The sequence below is a fragment of the Malaclemys terrapin genome, chromosome 7, assembly GCF_027887155.1.
Source record: "Malaclemys terrapin pileata isolate rMalTer1 chromosome 7, rMalTer1.hap1, whole genome shotgun sequence".
In the NCBI taxonomy this organism is placed as follows: domain Eukaryota; kingdom Metazoa; phylum Chordata; order Testudines; family Emydidae; genus Malaclemys; species Malaclemys terrapin.
Genome location: NC_071511.1, coordinates 72,910,962 through 72,930,950, shown reverse-complemented (window position 1 = coordinate 72,930,950; position 19,989 = coordinate 72,910,962). Strand labels below are relative to the sequence as shown.

The window sequence follows — 19,989 nt, the reverse complement described above, 5'->3', positions numbered from 1 at the left end:
TGATGTTCCTACAATATAAAAAAAAGTATTTCCTACACCACTAAAGGGATAGGGAATGTTAATTAGGAACAAAAGGTAAAGATTTAAATAGCACTGCACTAAAGTAACAAACATGAAAAGCTCACACAATTGTAAGCCTGAGATGTCTGTCTGTTTTCAGAAGACAAGTTGCAAAAATTGTACGTTTTTACATAATTTGCTAGATGGTGCTATGCATATTTATTTATTTTACATAGTTGATAGCTCAGTAGTACCGCTACAGGAAGTATACTATGTTGTGTACTGACAAAAACATACATACTTTGCTGTCTAAGACTGAAATGCATGTTTCTTGCCTGTTGACAGCAAATGTATGCCCCAATGACAGTTAGTTGCCATACACTGTCTCCTGATATATCTTAAGAACCAGACAAATTTTTATCCTGAGTACGTTTAGGCAATCTGCTGCTAACATTTATTCTGATCAACGGGATGCACTTTAGATCAGTTTTCAGTATTTTAATAATTAAGGATCTCCTTTATCTGCTAACATGAGTGTCTGTCAGAATAAATATTGTGCGATGATGTAATATTGTACAACAAGCCCTTTGTCAGACTGTTTATGAATGATGATATAGAGTGAATCAGCCTCCAGACTAGTCTATGCTATACACGGTTCCCTCAAAGAAGAGACTTGGATAAATCTTCACCCAGGCATACAGCAGATAAGTAAATATACGGTAATATGAGCTGTGATCTGATTTCCCTTTGATCCACATAGAAAACATACTTCAGTCTGTTGGTAAACATGAAAATTTAAAACTCTTGGTTTCGCATTTGTATGTCTCACTAGTTCTACTTCAGATTGGGCTTTGTATATATTGTAATGGGCTTGCCACAGAAATCAAACAGCTAATAATAACAACACTCTTTATCATATTTGTCTCTAAGAGAATATTAACAGCATCCTTAGGACCTGAACAAAATTGTGAATGTTATGAAAAGAACAGTGTGATTATAATGAGATTTAGTATATCAAGGAGCCATGGTATAGAAGAATCAGATAAATTACTATAACAAAAAGCTCATATGTGTTTAGCAGGGTTTTTTCCTTTCTTTTCTTTCTTTACAATATTTGTAGTGAGGTAAATTTTAAGCATCAGAATGTTTTTCCTCCCTGGGTTTTTGCTAGAGCAGAGGTTCTAAATCAGGAGGATGTGTAGCCCCGGGGATTACGCAGAGGTCTTCCAGGGGGTAGGTACCTCAACTCATCTAGTTATTTGCCTAGTTTTACAACAGGCTACATAAAAAGCACTAGCAAAGTCAGTACAAACTAAAATTGCATACATACAATGACTTGTTTATACTCTCTATATAGTATACACTGAACTGTAAGTACAAAATTTATTTTCCAATTGATTTATTTTATAAGTATATGGTAAAAATGAGAAAGTAAGCAACTATTCAGTAATAGTGTGCTGTGACACTTTTGTATTTTTATGTTTGATTTTGCAAGCAAGTAGTTTTCAAGTGAGGTGAAACTTGGGGGTACACAAGCCAAATCCGATTCCTGAAAGGGGTACAGTAATCTGGAAAGGTTGAGAGCCACTGTGCTAGAGGTAGCATCGGGGCACCAAAAGAATTTCAGGACTGTCTCTAATCCAAACATTGATAATGAAGTTTTCCCCTAGCATTTATTTCTTGAGCTGTTATGTCTAACATCATGAGCCAGATTCTCAATTTGAGTGAAGCAAAGGGACTGTAATCTAGCCACATTTCCAGAGCTGCATATGTTACAGCTCCTTTACAGCACCCAACCTATATCCAAGGGGTCCAGCTGTCTAGCCCTGGGACTCATATGCTCTTTGAATATGATAACTAAGGGCTTGTCTTCACTACCCGCCCGGATCGGCGCGTAGAAATTGATCTCTCGGTGATCGATTTATCGCGTCTCGTTGGGACGCGATAATCAATCCCCGAATCGACGCGCGTACTCCATCAGCCCAGGTAGGAGTAAGCGCCGTCGACGGGGGAGCCGCGACGGTCGATTTGCCGCCGTCATCACAGAGGGGTAAGTTGGATCAGATACGTCGAATTCAGCTACGCTATTCCCGTAGCTGAATTTGCATATCTGAAATCGATCCCCCCTGTAGTGTAGACGTAGCCTAAGACTTTGCTCATGAACCGTACACTACACACATGCACAACCCCCTAGAGGCTAAAGATATCAGATAAGTGACATTGCCATCCTAGTTTCTGCTGGTCAGATATATGAAATGTTTACTGAACCTACAAAGAAAGAGCTTACTTTTGCCAGAATTTTTTTTCCAGCTCTAATATAAATAAATAAATAAATAAATAAAAATGCCAGAACACAGGCAGGTTTAGACCCTAAAGTAGGGTACTATTTTGCCATCTTCATAGAAAATATAATTACTTTACGGTGGATTTCTGACTCCCTAATTTGCATTTAGCATTTAGCAACAAGAGTAAGGGGATCAGACTCTAGTCTCATGAGTAGCAAAGTGGTCATTTGTTCCACCTATATAAACTAGATCTTGAGCAATAGTAGTTGTTGAAAAATGTGGAGAAGCCCATAGGCAGGCCTGGAGAGGCTGCTACAAATTAGGCTGCTCTAATTCAATGGGGCCATTTCAACACCAGAGCAGCCCAAAGTCCCGAGAGCACAAAGTTGGGGTAAACCCACCTTTGCTCCATCTCCCCTTGGACTGTACCTCCTGGAGCAAAATCTTAGCTTTCATCTACCAGCAGCTGGTATGTAAAGTTCATCATATGCTTAAGCTATCTGCTAACTTGAGTTCTATAACACTGCTCAGTTTGCCCCAGGGACCTCAACTGCTTGACACAAGTAATATGTAGGGCAAAATTTATCATTAGTAATTAAAATTACTTTCCTAAATTGGTCACATGTAAAATATAGAAACAAAAGTTAATTATAACTAGTTTGAAATCTGTAACATAAAACTTATAAAGAAAGGGCCCAAACTAAAAAAAAACCAACATAAGACAGATGACTAATCAATCAGTGGTGCAGTACTTGTAAACCAGTGACACAGAGTAACTTATGAAGCGGTTGCATGATGCATAAATCAATGATGGGCTTATAAATCACTGACATTCTAAAGTCTATTGCATGTTTTATACAACAAAGGCTTGATATATTAAATTGCAAATTATAAAATTACTAAAGCAATTATTTATAAATCAAGGCAAGCTCATCAATCAGTGCAAACACATCTTTGACGCAAGTAATATTAATATAATTTATTGCTGGCACCCTGCAAATAAGGTGTTTGATCCTGTTTTTCTTCTTTCAGCTAAGAAGGCAGCATTAGCAGTGCAGAATATTGGATTGGATACTTTATTGTCAAATGTATAGGAATTCTTCTAATATAGAAGAGTTTAAATAAGTGTGGCTTATATAGTGACTTCCTTGTGGAAGAAAAATGAATGTGTTTGAAAGTTATTAGATTTTTATTTTAAACAACATTTAAATATTAGGGTAATCTTTGGGAGGTTTAAAAATATTTGGGGCTTTTATGATTTCATGATATATTATGTAAATAAGAGTCAAGAGACATTTCCTGATGAAACTTTATAACATAATTTTATACACAGAGAGAGAGAGAGAGATCATAAATATGGACATTTCTTTCATTTGAAATATTTTACTTTTAAAGGGTTATAAAATATCTTTTCCATTTAACTAAAATGAGATTCAAATCTTTTAATGGAAAATGTTCTAGGCCACAATTCAGTTGTCCATCTCTATTCAGCAAAGCACTTAGAGAATGTGTATAAACACTTTGTGAAACTGGGGCTCTAGTGAGTGAATTTTACATGAGAGTTGGTGTTTATTGTCATGTTAAAAGGCATAACTAGGGAAATATAATGGTACCCAATTGTCCCTTATTGGCTCAACAGTGTACTTCGATTGATTTTCTTAGCCTTCCAATCTATTAGAATATAAAAAAAGGAGAAATTGTGGCTGATCTAGGTGGCTAGAATGAAATGTCCTTTTGGGATACAACCAAATAATAGAAGAGTTACGGTAAAGTAGGGCAAAGGAAGACTTAATTAAGTATGATAGTCTTAAGGAATAGACCGTATTCATTATCATTACATTTTTCTCCCTAGACTTGCATGATGGACATCATTCTGACCTCATTTTTTTCTGCCATTGTTTTTGAGATCTTTAGTTGTTCCCCTTATCAAATCATCCATATTCTTTGTGCAAGAGGTTATCACCACAACTTCAGTGATGCTAAATAAAGCTGTTCACACCACGTATGAATTTGAAAATGAATATCTCAGCCCATCATACACACTTGTCATATGAAAAACCAGAAATTAAAAAAAAATGGGGGCATCTCTTTCAATGTTGAAAATTGACCCCTTGGAAGCATTATGTATCCAAACTTTTAAAAGGTAGATCTTCAAAACCACTGCTGGCTGTTACTACTCCTGAATATACACCGAAACCAATAATTTTTAATTTAGAATTCTATTTGTTTAAAGAAACATTCAGAAAAGGTTGAAAGTTTGCAACAGAGCCTGCCTAGGGGAGCATGAGCCATTAACTTCATGAACTAAGATAGGGAGGAGAGGAAAAATCAGTTTTTCAATGGTTTCTCAGAATACAGTTGTTTAGTTCACTAGTCTCTGTCTACAGCTTTGATAGTGTCTCTTAATAGTTCCTCTAGGCTCTTTACAAAAGGTAGATATAGTCTGTGAGCATCTTTAATGCCTTTTTATGTCTACAGCTAAGGAAACGCTTGGTTATCTGCTTAATGATTGGATCAGGTCTCTTAGTACATACTGTCTTGAGTGTGTCCATCACAAAGAACAATAATCTTGTATATGTATCACTAAACCAGTAACATCTCTGCCTGTCAATTTTCTGGTCTGAGAGCCATTTGCTTACCTATGTTGCTTGATAGTCTGGCTTCCTCTGTCAGGAGACAAGGCTTCAGGGAAAGATTGAGTGCCTGAAAAACTGGACTCCATAACTTTTCCCATCACAGGCCCAGGATGCCTGTCTGTCTTTGAATACTGTGGTACAGAGAATAAAAAGCAATTAATATATTAAAAGCAGAATACATCATGCATGTTATAAATATCTGAGATGAAAAAGAAGAAGGATGGGAGGTTTCTTGAAATAAAAATGTCACTGGGAGAAAAAGAATGAATTAAATAACCTATGCATATTGGAAAGCACGAATACAGTACTCACTGTTAAAATATTGAAAGTATTTAGTGTTATTGCAGTATTATACAGGTACCTCTACCCTTAGTATTAGGGAATGCTATAATATTGATTCCTTTAGTCACATGCCTGATTTTAGAACTACCCCTGCAAGATGGTATATCTCAGAAGATCCCTAGGACCTGGCAGGGCCCTTGCTATGTCTCCTTTCATTAACAGATGGAATTAACAAACCCAAATGAAAAAAAAAAAAACACTTGGATTCAAATAAATAAGAAATGGTGGATCCAAACATCGTTTGGGGAAAGTCTACATCCTGATTTGCAATTTGAGACTCAGGCCCATCAGGGGTCTACATTTACAGTCTGAAAGTAATTGGCATTCCAGTGGTACTATGGGTATGGTATTCTCTATTTGAGTACTAATCCTCATAGGAACCGCTAGAGTCTATAAATTTGGAAATGAAACAAGAACAAACTTTCTTCTAATTACATACATGTTGGTCTTTTGTTTTGAAAATACAGTGAGCACTTCTCTGATCTGGCTCCTAGTGGAACCAGAAAGTGCAGAGATGTGTAAATATTAAAAAATGAATAACAGAACATTTAAAAACTCAAAATAAATTCCATTTCAGTATGATGTCAGGGGTGGATGAATGTGCAGTCTGATTCTTATTTTATCAAACCAGTTTGCTCATCCATAGTGTTCATTGGGTAATATCCCAGAGATATGAGAAATAGATCTGCCTTTTCATGTAGATGTTAAAAAGCAGTGCAGTTGGCAGCTTTCTTAGGCTACTTGACAGTTACCTAACGTTAGCTTGGTTGGCCCTATGTTTTCCAACTTTGAGTTTCTATATATCACCAATATTTGCATTCTTTTTGCAATAAACAAAATATTGTGCAAGATAGGACATGATACAAGTTAACTCAAGGATGCCTAAATCACTTACGCTCCCTAGAAAGTCATAGCTGATATTATTGAACAACCATTACAGTAAAAAGGGTAACAGTGATTCAATATAAACTGTCCATGGTGAAGAACTGGTACAATTTCTATCACAATGCTTCTCTTTGTCACAGTTATTCTGTAGCTTAACAGAAAAGGCCCAACATTTAGTGCACATAAAAACTAAAATATCCCCTTTCTTAGGTTTAATCATACATCCTACCATCTTCAACAAAATCAGAAAGGGATGACAGAAACCTGAGATCTAGTCAATTTAAAAAATGAGTTAAAAATAGTTTCAGTTATTACATCCACCCTTGATTCACCTGGCCATTTTCTGTGGCTAAACAAATACATTTTCCCCCTGCGTTTTTCCTCTCCCTGCTGACTGTGTGAAACATCCACACAAACAATAGAATAAAATGACTAAGACGGGGGGAGACATGAAAATGAAAATGAATATACGCAAAGTGCTGTCAAATGCACAAAGTAAACACACTGATAAACTAGAATAAATGTATTAGGTTCTGATCTCTTTCAGTCATAGGGAGCTTAGTTATCACTGGTAACAATAGTAGGTAAAACATTTTAAGAATGGAAGTATGATTTTTAAGGTGCCAGCTTTCCCAAAGGTTTCAAACTTTAATGGTTTCTCTGCCAGATGCAGAAAGGAAACTGCCTTTGATTTTTGACCTGAATAAATCAATTTGATCTGCAAAAAGAATGAATTGTTAACTTGAGAAAGATATTCCTGTCCCTTCTGGTGTTTTACATCAGATTAAACTGAAGGTCCAAATGGCTTGTAAAATCATGAATCTGAAGTGAACCATAAACAACAGTTAGAGCTCAGTCCTGCCCTCTGGACTGGTGTGAAAAGTTGCTATGGGTTGGGGCAGAAGATGGTACGATTCATCTGTTCTCCCCACACATGAAGAAAGGCACGATCCTTTCAAAATGCCCTAGAAGGTTGGATAAAATACCAGCCCATTTACCAAATTCCCCAACAGGCACTCTCTGCAGGGTAGTAGGTTTCTTTTTTTTTGGTGTTGTTTAGCTGACAGATTTATTTCTTCATTATTAAATTTACAGCTGGCCCATAATTATGATGCTAATTCACACAGAAACTAATAAAAGTCTCATGTGGTCTGATTCCACATTCCTTGAAGTCAAGAGCCAAACTCACAAGGACTCCAGTTGTGATGGGTCAGATGCCAGTAAGCACTTTTCACAAGTCTCTAAACAGTTTTGTGCAATTACACCGCTACCTCGATATAACGCGACCCAATATAACATGAATTCGGATATAACGCGGTAAAGCAGTGCTCCGGGGGGCCGGGGCTGCGCACTCCGGTGGATCAAAGCAAGTTTGATATAATGTGGTTTCACCTATAACACGGTAAGATTTTTTGGCTCCCGAGGACAGCGTTCTATCGAGGTAGAGGTGTACATTGGTTGCCTGTAAAGCTAAGAATCAGGTTTACATTTTTGTTTTTTGTCTTGAGAATTTTAATGACATCTTGTCTGTAGGAATTTGTTTGTATTTATGTCCCTTGTCACATATTTATGTACATTTATACTCACTATTGTATTTATTCCTTCTTAAGATTGACCATATTTTCCATGTCCCTTCTCTTTCCATTTCCCAAATTCCATTCCTATACACACTTATAACCTGATTTTCACAACTGCTGAGCAACCACAGCTTCTTCTGGCTACAATGAATTGTGGATGCTCAATAAACCTGAACAATCAAGCTAGTCGCCCTGTTTGGTACAGTTATTTGAGGCAGGCTCTTCGGGTTAATTTTAAAACACAGCTGAAGATTTATTTGTCCTATTTATTTTTAGGTTTTTATTGTCTCTTGATTGACTATTTGTGCTTCTTGTTTGAGTAATTACTGAAAAGTCCTTTGATACATGTGGCTAAATAAATTAATGAATAATGATAGAGTTAAAAAATAAACCTTTGTGCAAATTTTCAATTACTCACAGTTTCATGGAGAAAATAAATTATTATAGGCAATTACCCATCCTTTCAGCTTCTCACAAGTAATATTCCTCCCCTTTCCTAGATATACTATTAAAATCTGAGGACACAGCATGGTCTAATATGCAGGATACTGGCCTGGGAGTCGGGAAATCTTCATTTTATTCATGGCTCTGCCACCTCACTTGTGTGACTTTGAGAAAATCATTTCATCTCTCTGTGCCTGGATTTCACCAACTGTAAAATTAGGATAATGATTCCAGCCTTTGTAAAGTGCTTGAGATCTCTGGATGACAAGTGCTGTACAACTGTTAAGCATTATTATTATTATGGGGTTATACAAAAAGCAAGGAGCTGCTTTACTACTACACCATTCAAAGGAGGGTGAAATGGGGGTCAGCTTCACCACCTGCAGAAACCAGGAGTACAATCTGCAACCATCTACTCCTGTGGGGCAGCAATGCCAGAAAGGGAGGGCAGGGGAAAGCCAGCTACAAACCTGCCTGAAACCAGTGGTACGTAGTCAGCACAGCAGCTGCCCATGTTATCATGGCTGCAATACTATTTATACTTACACTAACTCTCATCAAGCTACTGTGAGGGTACATAAGCCGGGGAATCACACCACTAGCTTGTAGTGTAGACATAGCCTTGCATCAGCTGAACCTATGATTTTATTTGTTTAACTTGATAGGTTGGTGCAAACTGCTTCCACTTTCTGCAAAGTCAGAAACCTAGTTTCTTCTCAGGAACCCCCTTAAATAGCCCCACATTTAGAACTACCCACTATAAGAGCTGGAATTTCTAACTAGCTTACAGTATCTCTCTCATTACTGCTGGTCTAGTGTGGTCAATATTTAACTGCCAACATTCCCATGATAGTTTGTTTAAATCACAGCTCTGCCAAAACTACAGTGTATGTCCCAAACACTCCAGGGGTTCAATGGAGGTCAAAAATTTGCTGTTGAACTTTCTGACAGTTCTGATCATCCCATAGGCCAAAACATATTTCACTCCCTTTCCCCCAACAAATTAAGGGGCTTTAAATGTCACCATCTTGCTGTGCAACAAATTACTCTGTATTTCTATAGAATAGTTCAATAAAGAATTTATTTATTACACACTCCAGCAAAAAGTGACAAGACTGAGAAAAGGCATTTTTATCTCTGATAGTGAGGAATATGAGAATAATAGGAAAGTTTGGAACCAGTGACCACAAGTACTTGAACCAAGCATGGTGAATAATGTGACCACAAAAAGCAGCAAAACAAGAGTACTGCACATCAGGAAAGAAGGTGATGGGGAATTAAGAGACCTACTGAGTAAGGTGCAATGGCAGGAAGTTTTAAAATCCACGGGTGTTAAAAGAGGCCAGGAATTCCTATAAGGAATTTTAATTAGGTTGACAACCCACAGTTTCGCTGGTCAGGGTGAATGCAAACATTTGGCCAGTTTGCTTTACAAAGGGCTACTCAAAATTATGAGAGTTAAAGGAAATCTTTAGTGGAAATGAAAGTAGTAGTCAGTGACCAACAAGAACATTCTGAGTATAAAAAGCCTTGCAGGGTAGGTAGACACAGACAACAAAAAAACAACATGGATAAAATACCACCTTAGGGCTAGATTGAGCATTGAAGTATGGTTGATCCCCTTTCCCACCTCCAGGAAGAACACCGGTGAGTCTCAATTTCCTGCCTTTTCTTCTGAGGATAAGAAAGGTGGAGCATTCTCTTTGCATGTCTCCCCCGTCTCTGGCACTTGCACGAGCAAGGATGGAATAGCAGGTGAGCATCTGTACTCCTTAAAATCTAGGGAGCCCTAATGTGGTCAGACAGGGGCAGAGGGATCTTTCTCCCTCTTACTCCCCAAAGTAGCTGCATTAAGAACAGACAAAATCTGTCCCTTTATGAGTGAATGCTAAGGGTTATGGGGTGGGGGGAGGAGAAATAAGGTGATTTTACAAATATATCATGGGAAAAGTAGTAGTACCAGACAAGCAGTAGGATGGAATTTAAATCAATGATGACTCAACAGCACTACTGCCATATTTAAATATGTCTTTAATGAGAAAAAAAATCACAAAAGAAGTTTGAATGACTAGTAAGGAGGTAAAAATAACTATTGATAAATAACAAGTAGAGTATTACAACACTTGGAAAATATGTACAGACACACAAACTGATCCAGGTTCAAGACACCCCAGGAATTAGCTGACTGTATTGCTGGAGATTATTTTTGAAAAGTAACAGACAAACTGGAATGAAATAGGAAATAATAAATGTAGTAACACTGTTCAAACAAGAAAATTAGAGTAATCCTGGCCATTACTATCATATAAATCCAGACTATATCCCTAACAAAATAATGGAAGCAGTGTTAAGAGGAAAAAGCTCAACAAATACCTGGGGGATAATAGAATCGCAAGCTATAAACAGCAGAAGTTTATAAATAATAATTCTTCCCTAACAAACAAGATTGCTGATTTGTTTTATAGAATTACAGAATTTGTGGATGATGGTTAGTCTAGTATGGGGGAGAAAAGGGGTGGACTTGCAGAAGAAATTCATAAAGAAGAAATGAATGTAATCTCCTGGTAAATGGAGCTCTCCAAGTGTATTGCACCTACAAATCTACACTTATTCTCCCTCTTCTCTTCTCCAGAGACATTATTGGAATGCTTTCATTAAGCATTAAGAAACTGAGGAGAAGTATAGGGTAGGGCCACTTCTGGAACATATGGGTCTCAGGGTGACTTGACCCCCCCCCAACAGATTTAATACCAAATGTTCTGTAGCTCACATGCCTGGCACATGAGTCCTACAATGTGGATCTGCCCAGGCAATACAACTCCACATATTGCTAGGTAGCCTTCCTTTCCTAGCTGTGGATATTCTCCTGAAGGGAGAAACAAAAATAAAGGATGTGAACAATCTGAATTCTAATGCTTCTACATTTCATACTATCAGCAATCTCTGTTGCTTTCTGAATATCATGTTGCTTAACTTGAGCATCTATTTCACATCTCATTAAATAACTGTAAAAGCAACCCTTCCATATGAATGTTTAATGAATTTAGGGGAACATCCCACATCGCAATTTGAAACATGAATTCCAACTAGATAACATTTAGTTTAGGATGCAGCAAGAGACTGCATTACAAATGGAAAGTATTTTGAAAGCAAACATCCAGAGTTTTTTAACCTTGTATGTGATTTTCATAATCAAGCTGTTGTAAAGAAATCTTTAATTGGCACGGAAGTGGGCTATCAGAAGGATTGAGATTTATTAATCCATATTTTCCTGCAACAGCTGCAAATATAATGAGTTAGGCTAGAGTGAAATGCAAATTTGTAATCAATTTGAATGCTTGGTTCAAAATGAAATATAGGGTGTACCTACAATAGTACAATAATAATTTATTTATATTAACATAGTACCTGTCATTAACAGAAACCCAAAGTGCCTTTCAAAGTATAAGCAATACAACCCTGATTTACCAATCTCCAATTTTAAAAAGGTGGTGGGAAGAGGTGGCACCCTTGCACTGTAATTGGTCAAGCTCCTTTAAAGCCAGTCTCTTTGCAAAGTTAGCTGAGTACCACTAATTGTGTTTTGGACCTCTTCCAAAGGGGAGAGCGAGGATAGCATGTTTCGAAGAATCTGTGCATTGGGATCACTTTATCCACAAATGAAATGTACCAACCTCTAGATTAGCATGCGGCAGATGTTTAACAGTGGCCTGAAATACCACAACCATTTGGCTTTATTAAACTCATAAACCTTACACAAAACATTGTCTACCTTACCCAGTTTCATAACTATTACAGAGAACAGGAGGGAAAATAAGCTGGGTATAAAATTTGGAGGAGTCACCAGACTCAGTTTAGAGAAGGAGGAGTTAAGTCTGGGAGCTTGTGAGGTAGGAAAGAGGGAGAGAGATTTTTTGGAATTCACTCAAAGGGGTAGGCAAGGAGAAGACTTCAAAGATTTATAGAAGCACACTTTTGTGGGACATATGAAAATCAAATATCTAAGCCTTCTGAGGTTCCCCCATTGTCAGTTATCAGGGTTCAGTAGTTGCTAAATATCCCCAATGAACAATTCTCATGGATGCCACGTAAGCATGTCTAATTTTTTGAAGGAGGGGTGGATCTTCATCATCCATCTTTTGCCATGGCACAGGCTTGATCATACTTCCATTGAAGTCACTTTGACTTTTGCCTTTGATGTCAATGGGAGAAGGATCAGGGCAAAAATATGCACAAATGATCAGCCTAGCGCCCTGTCTAACTAGCTGGACTGTGCCCTGGAGAGAAGTTTCTGGGCTGGGTGTGGAATCCTTCCCATCATCAACAGATTGTGAACTGCTGAGGCTAAGTTCCATGGAGACTACTACAACTCAGTGACTGAAGTAGTGCTGTATGGTCCCAATATACTTCTGTTTCCTCATGGGAATGCTCTGCCTCCCCATCAATGTCCAGCTATCAGTCCCTTCACACCAGAGCCCCATTACAGCTTTTGAGGAGGAGGCAGGATTTGCCCCCTTAGGGTTGATATTTTGCACTTTTGGGAACTAGTTTGAAAGTCTTTTGTTGTTGTTGTTGTTGTTTTACTGTGATGGTTTATGAATATTTAATGAAGTGCCTTCCTGCACTAACGTTTTTCCAACAATAGAAACCATTATTACCCTGCAGTTATGCTATATCCTTAACCGTGCAAGGTCATTCTATTTTTAGTTCCTTAATGTCCTTGCTCCCAAAGGGAAAACACATTAAAAGCAAGGCTAGAGCATCTCCCTGCCAGCAGCAACAAGATCTGGAAAACAGTATGTTAATTACCATAATTGGTAATCACCATTCTGAACAGCACTGGCTGGTAAGCAAACTTTGGCTGAAAACCATTGTTATTGTTTATTATTTCAAATCCCCCAAAACTGGAATCCACAAACCACCCCTTCAGCTATCATGACCATTATAAAGGTTCATAATAAGCATTATTATGATGACAATAGAATAGGACATCAGTGAAGCTTATGGTGTGTTTGTCAAATGCTCAAAAGACACTAAATAATTATTTACAAAGCTGGAGCAAAATATATTTGACAATTAAAAAGAAAGGGAAAGAGACAATGTACATAGTAATATTTGAGACCTATTGTATATAGCATAGGTTAGAGCAAAGGATCACAAAAAGCACTTTACAGACTTCACTTCACCTGCTAATGTGCTGGTAACACAGATGATAGCTATTCTGAATCAGCAACCTTCACAAAAGCTTTTGTAAGGAGGAATAAGAACCGGTTTCGTGTCCACCCAACCAAGACACAGCTTTTCATCTATGCCATTGAGAAGCCAAGCAGAAATTAATCATCACCTGAGATGAAACCCTAGTGGCTAATCATCCAAACCCTGTCTACTTGGTGGTGACATTGGACTGGACACTTTCCTTCAAAGTCCATGTAGAGAAGACAAAAGGGAAAGTTAGCGTCCGTAACAACAACCTCTGAAAGTTGGTTACCTCAATGTGGGGAGCCAATCCTGCTACTTTGCCAACCACTGCTATTGCCTTGTGCTACTCCATAGCACATTATGCCTATCCAGTGTTGGAATGATCTGTCCATGCTAAGAAATTAGACCCTGTTTTAAATGACAGTTGTTGTGGAATAACAGGATGTCTAAAGCCAACACCAAAGGACAGCCTGTACTTACTGGCTGTCATTGCACCACCTGATATCAGGAGGAAGGTAGCAAGCCAAAGGGAATGATCACAGCAGATGAACGATCCAAGACATCCATTTTATGGTCACACAGGAATAACCAAATGTCTTAAATTGTGAACGAATTTTATAACCAATGTTGTGCCTTTGGATACGACAACTGGCTAGGCATGACGAGGTTATGGAATGAAAGACTATGCATAGTAGGATGCACTGAAATAGATCTGGAACCCCAAGAGGATCTTTCTAGAGGGGCCAATACAGACTGGTCAAAGAGGAGCTGCCTGAACCACTTGTGCATGCAAACTAGCAGATCAAAGACTAATATGATCAAATGGGGTGCACTCTAATGACACAAATATATGTGAGGTGCAGACCATGGAGCACTTGCTCATTTGCCAACTCTTTGGGGAGACCTGTATGAAGAAGAACCTCGCTGCAGCAATACAAAGAGCCATTGCTTGCGCACAGTTCTGTGACAAGAACTCGAGGAGAAGAAGAAGAAGGGGGAAAGTGAAAAGTAACTGAACCAGATGAAATTAAACCAGGAAGAATTTTAATAGGTATCATGAATTGGAAGTAGGTCAGTTTACTGGAGCTACTCTGCACAAAAAAGGAGCCATACCTTTAATGCACATTGTGTGATCATCCAAAAGTCTTCCCTTCAGCAATGGAGATTCTGTCTAGACTTGTATTCAATCTGCATTTGCTGAACTGGTTCTAAACAGTTTTATATTGTTTAAGGCTAACTTGATCTAAACAAAGTTGACCCTATCCCCTCTGCTTAGCCAAACTAAATATGAAGTAAGTTAGCATGAACTGGTTAAAAATGAGTGTCATATTCACAATTATGAGCCAGGTGCTTAGCACTCCCCAGGGATACAAAATAGCTTAATTGGCTGTTGAATTGGTGCTCTGTATCACCCAGGCAACACAAAAGCAACTAGAGTGTATTGATGAATCTGGACCCATATATTAGAATCTTATTCAGAGTTTATGGAGGTCACTGAAAAGATTTCCATTGACTTCACTGGGCTTTGGATCAGGCCTTTGAACCAGTTCAGCAAACAAATTTGGCTGAAGCATGGATGAGGCTACAGTATGAGTTTAGGAACCTGTGGGAGGGATTGTTTTAATATTGACTCAGAGGTACAAATGTTCTTCCCTATTTCCTGCTGCATCTCAGTTTTTTGGGGGGAATCTGGCTAGACTGAAACCCCTCAAATCTTGTAAGGTCTGACAAACCCTCAGCTGGAGCTGGTATGGAAGGTGAGAGGTTAAGAGCTAACCTTAATGTATTGAATACTGAATTGTGATCCATGATGAAAGCCTATTGTTTCTCTCATCTATCACAAAGAAAAAGAAACAAATCTACTACTGTGGTAAAATGAAGCTTAACAACATTTGAGAGAGACAGGATTCTCATTTATGGGTTTTGCATTTCATTGTCTTAGTACACTTGTTCAGTTGAATATAAATTGCATTTTGTACGATGATTTCTTAGATTCACAAATAAAATACAAACTCAGAAAGATTTAAGCATTTGGAGAGGCTTTAATACATCTCATGTGATTGCCCATTATGCTGTATTTCTGGGTATGCTAGCAGGGTCTTTGTTCCCTTGGTCCACTGTCTTTGTTCCTTTCTTCGCATATCTTTGCTCATTAAACGTGGACGGTACTAACAGTGTGTGATTTGTGGGAAGGGGTGTGGGTGGGGAGACAGCCTTTGGAAAGTGACTAGAAATGTAAGATAAATACTTTGGGATTTATCACACATAATTTCCTTGTTTCAATCAATATCTGATGTTTGTGGGATTGCATGTAAAATTACATGTCACTGGATTCAGATGATAGCTATGTACAAAGCTATTTATGGACAACTAAACTCTTTTGGTTGTGGTCTAATATTATTTCATCTAAGGTCAAGTTCGCAAGATGATCTGGAGTTTCTTCATTGGAGAATCATCTTTCTATTTTTTTTTATATTGGCGTACATGCATACATTTAGTTACAGCTTTTGAAATTATTTAGAAGCTGGAGTTTACAACAACAAATCCATACAATCTTCATATGCAGAACCATTTTTATTCTTAATACATTATATTGGAAAGTTTAAAATCAGTTGAAAGTAAAGTGAAATATCTTTCCCCCATTCTTCTACCAATCACGGGTGTGAACTAAGGTTATGTCTGAGTAATAGCAATAAGCAAGTCTGATGCTATCAACACCACAAACTCAGCCAGACAATTAAGTATTGCAGTTGGCAAAATTACTTACATTTTGCAGCTGGACTCGGCTTTGTGCCATGGTTTCTGATTTTGCCATCATGCTGGAAGCATTAAGGCTATAGGTTTTCCCATTCTCTGTCTCTTTCAGCTGTTCCTGAATTTGTTTAGTTTGTTTCCTGCAGGCAGAAATACAATTCATATAGAAATGCACTTGTTTTCTCCATTATAATAACTATGATATTCTTATAGCCATGTTCCCCCACCCCCAGCCTCATCTTGTCTTTCATCAGTGATGCTAAAAACTTTAGGTAGAGTAATTAAACACAGATAGCTCCTAGTGGATTAACAAACATGTCAATCTGGTAGCTAATCTACCAGTATCTCCATATATTTCAATGCAGCAAACATTATCTAATGAAGTTTAAAGCAGGGAAGAAAACAGATCCTGAATTTAAATGTATATAAATGTATAAAAGTATATTAAAATACTGCACTGTAATATTAAACTAGATACTGGTGTTGTAGTATTTTTGTAAGAAAATAGAGCATCCGCTGTGCATTCAACATAGCTCACAAATAGCTTTGAAAGATTAAAGAACATGTTTTCATTTGTAGCAGAGATTTTTGGCCAAGAAACCATTGTTACTGCCGATTTATTATGAAAACTGCCATAGGATCTTTGACTTTTACCTGAAAAGCATTGTAGATTTGATCTTGGTTTAATGACTTTAACAGTCCTGCTTTCCCCATACACACAGGAAAAGCACTGGATATGAGCCCAACTGGCAAGAAGACAAACTCTTGGGTTGGACTTAAACTCACAACCCTATGTGCTAGAGACGGGGGATGCTACTAGCTGAGCCATAATGACAAGCAATGTTCAGCATACAATTACAGATTTCATTACTGAATTTCTACATCTAGTGCCATACTGTACCATCAATCTGAGTCCTAAAAGTCAGTACATCACTGAGGATGGGATGCAATAATCTGCATTTTAAATATTTCTTTTATCTTTCGAATGCAGACAGCCCAGCTGGGCAGTGATTATTAACTGGACACATTCTTTGGTCTTTTATCTCTGTGACTGTTCATTCAGTCTTGATAAGCTACAGAGTGACTCCATCAGACTTTAAATTACCCATAAAAACTAATTACATTTTTTTTTTTGCTACAGAAAATAGTATACACAGCTGCAGCAGCATTCTTTGGGTGGCCTTATAAAGCCTACATTGAGACAGCTATACCGGCATAGACCTCTTGTGCAGACGCAGCTGACCACCAACAGAAGGCGTTTTTTCTATCAGTGTAGGAACAACACCTCCCCCAAAAATGTTAGCAATGTCAACAGATGCTCTCTTCCATCAAAAGAGCTGCGTCTACACTGGGGTTTTGTCAGCAAAGCTGTGTTAGTCAGGGGTGTGTTTTTCCACATCCCTGACAGTTGTAGCTAAGTTGACATAATGTTTAAGTATAGACCAAGCCCATCTAAGAGCAAGAACCACGCTTCACACCAGCAATAGCCCAAATTTGGACAAAGTTAAGTATTTTCAGTAAGGTGCTGAACTGAAATAGAAAACCCAGAGGGGAGGAAATAAGATTTTCTTCCCTTTTTGTGTTGAAATTTGATGTTTCAATGAAAAACTCCATCACATTTTGAAAATGTTCCACCAATCTAGTACTCAGTACCCTCTGATGCCAACACTACATTAAGGATCTAGTTTTAAACAGCAAATAAAGGGTTAAGAATTGATTAACAGACACTATAAACATGTTACAAATGTGAGTAGTATGTTTGTAGGTAATTTAAGGTCATTAGTCCTGGGTTTCCCATACTGTGAGAATTTTTGAGACTTTGACATTTTTACTATCCCAAATGGGATGAAAAGTTGAAATCTCAAAATTTTTTACAAACTGAAAAAAATTCAGATTGGGTCAATCATAATGTTTTGATCAATACTAAATGTTTCATGTCTATTTTGATCTTTTAAATTTGTTTTTCTTTTACCTTTCCTCCCCCCCTACATTAACTTAATTTTGAAACAAAAAGTTGTATTGAACCAAAAATATGGAAGTTTTTCATTTTGAAAATGTCAAAATGGGATGGGCCAATGATTTTTAAATGTTTTTTTTTCCCAACAGAATTTTCATGGCAACCAACCCTTTCCTGCAAATGATTTTGTTTGAGATGAATCAGCATATTCCAATGGACAAACATTTAAATTTCTTACAAGCCAGTGTCAGAGGCCACCTACTACTCACTTGTTGGACTCTATAACCATCAATAAATGATTTATTAAAACATCTATAAGATTTGTTAACTTTTTATAAACTATTTATAAATATATTCATAAAAAATGTGACCTAAATAATGATAGCCAAACCTCTTACCAAAAGTAGCACAATATGATTAAACTTTTGGATACAAATATATAATAATGAACAAAAATAATAAAATCCTCATTTTTATATTTATATAGAGACAGAAAGAGAGAGAAAGAATGTAAGTCTGGGGCTTCCTTTCTGTATGGCTACATTTCTTCACTCACACAGTTATCTAAACACACAGGGATATTCAACTAAGCTCTTGTAACATTTAACATTTGGAATAAACTTAATTGGGAGTCTAAAAGCTTATTCACAATCAAAAATGATCTACTATTTGACATTTTCATCCTATTTTATGAATATGGAACCTAGAGTTAATTATGGATTTGTGTATATTAAATTCCTGCAACAAGTTGTAAGATGTACTAGAAACTATAAAAGCCAGAAACAGCTGGTCTTGGTTGGTTACTACTTAAAAGTCATTAGACAATTAAAATATTTATTTTGAAGTTTTTATTTGCAAAACAAATGGGTCTTCTTTCTATTTTACAGATGTTCTGCTAACAGATGGTATAAACTGCTGTTATTTCTGCCCTTCAGTCAGAAATGATAATTCAAGTCATCAGTGTCCATACAAATCAAAATGATACAGAACAGTCCAGGTTCTGTTTGCAGTAGTCTCCCTCTATGTTTAACCCTTAAAATACTTCTCTGATAACCTCCAAATGAAGACTTGGAAGGACAGAGTCTTTTAATTCCTCTGGCAATGTATTTTAAAGGTTTTGTTTGGTTTTTAAATATCTATATTGAAAATACATGGAAAAATATCATATGAAGCCAGCAACAGGAACTGTGTAATAGTCAAGTTAAGTAACTCTAGATTTTATTCAAGTAAACATTATTTTTTCTAACACTATCAGAGATTCTCTGAGACACAAGGTGGGTGAGGTAATATCTTTTATAGGACCTACTTCTATTGGTAAAAGAGACAAGCTATTGAGCTTCACAGAGCTCTTCTTCAGGTCAGACCAGAGATTCTCTAACTTTTAGGGACATTTTAATTTTTTGGACATGCCATAAATAAATCTAAATATTACCCTACATACAATGATATGTGGTCCTAGGACTCTGAATATGTGGGGAGGGCAAAGCAAGGGAGAGCCTCCGCTGTGACTGGGAACTATCCTTTCAGAGGAGGGGGTCCTTTGGTTTACCACTAACAGAGGTGAAGCTGACAGTGTGACTCCAACAGAGCCAGATCAACAGGGAGTAAGAACAGATCCACAGGGGGTGAAGAATCAGGGTGTTAGCTGCTTCCATGTAGATGGCCCTGTGGCTACAGTGGATCCTCCAGGATATGTTGGTTTTGGAGGAAGGAGTCAAATCCATGGTGCTTCCAGCCATCAAGGGAAGGGTTTAGACAACACTCTGAAAGGACTCCAAAACCTACAGGGCTCCATCCAGCTTCTTTTCCATCTCTGACCAGGTTCAGCCATTTCCACACATCCATGATGTCTCCAAACACTGCCTGCCTCCTTCAGACCTGTGAGCAAACCCTGTACCACCTGTTTGTGT

At 37.6% G+C, this 19,989-nt stretch overlaps 1 protein-coding gene across 2 annotated transcripts in view; it reads right to left on the bottom strand.

The window, feature by feature from the left end:
* The window catches only part of NRG3 (neuregulin 3), an 871,038-nt gene that overhangs the window by 30,949 nt on the left and 820,100 nt on the right, over window positions 1-19,989 (bottom strand). For both annotated transcript variants that reach the window (XM_054036194.1, XM_054036195.1), the window contains exons 6-7: window positions 16,136-16,262; window positions 4,925-5,052 (exon numbers count right to left, since the gene is read on the bottom strand). In XM_054036194.1, the coding sequence (XP_053892169.1) occupies window positions 4,925-5,052; window positions 16,136-16,262 (255 nt within the window). The remainder of the gene's footprint in view (window positions 1-4,924; window positions 5,053-16,135; window positions 16,263-19,989) is intronic.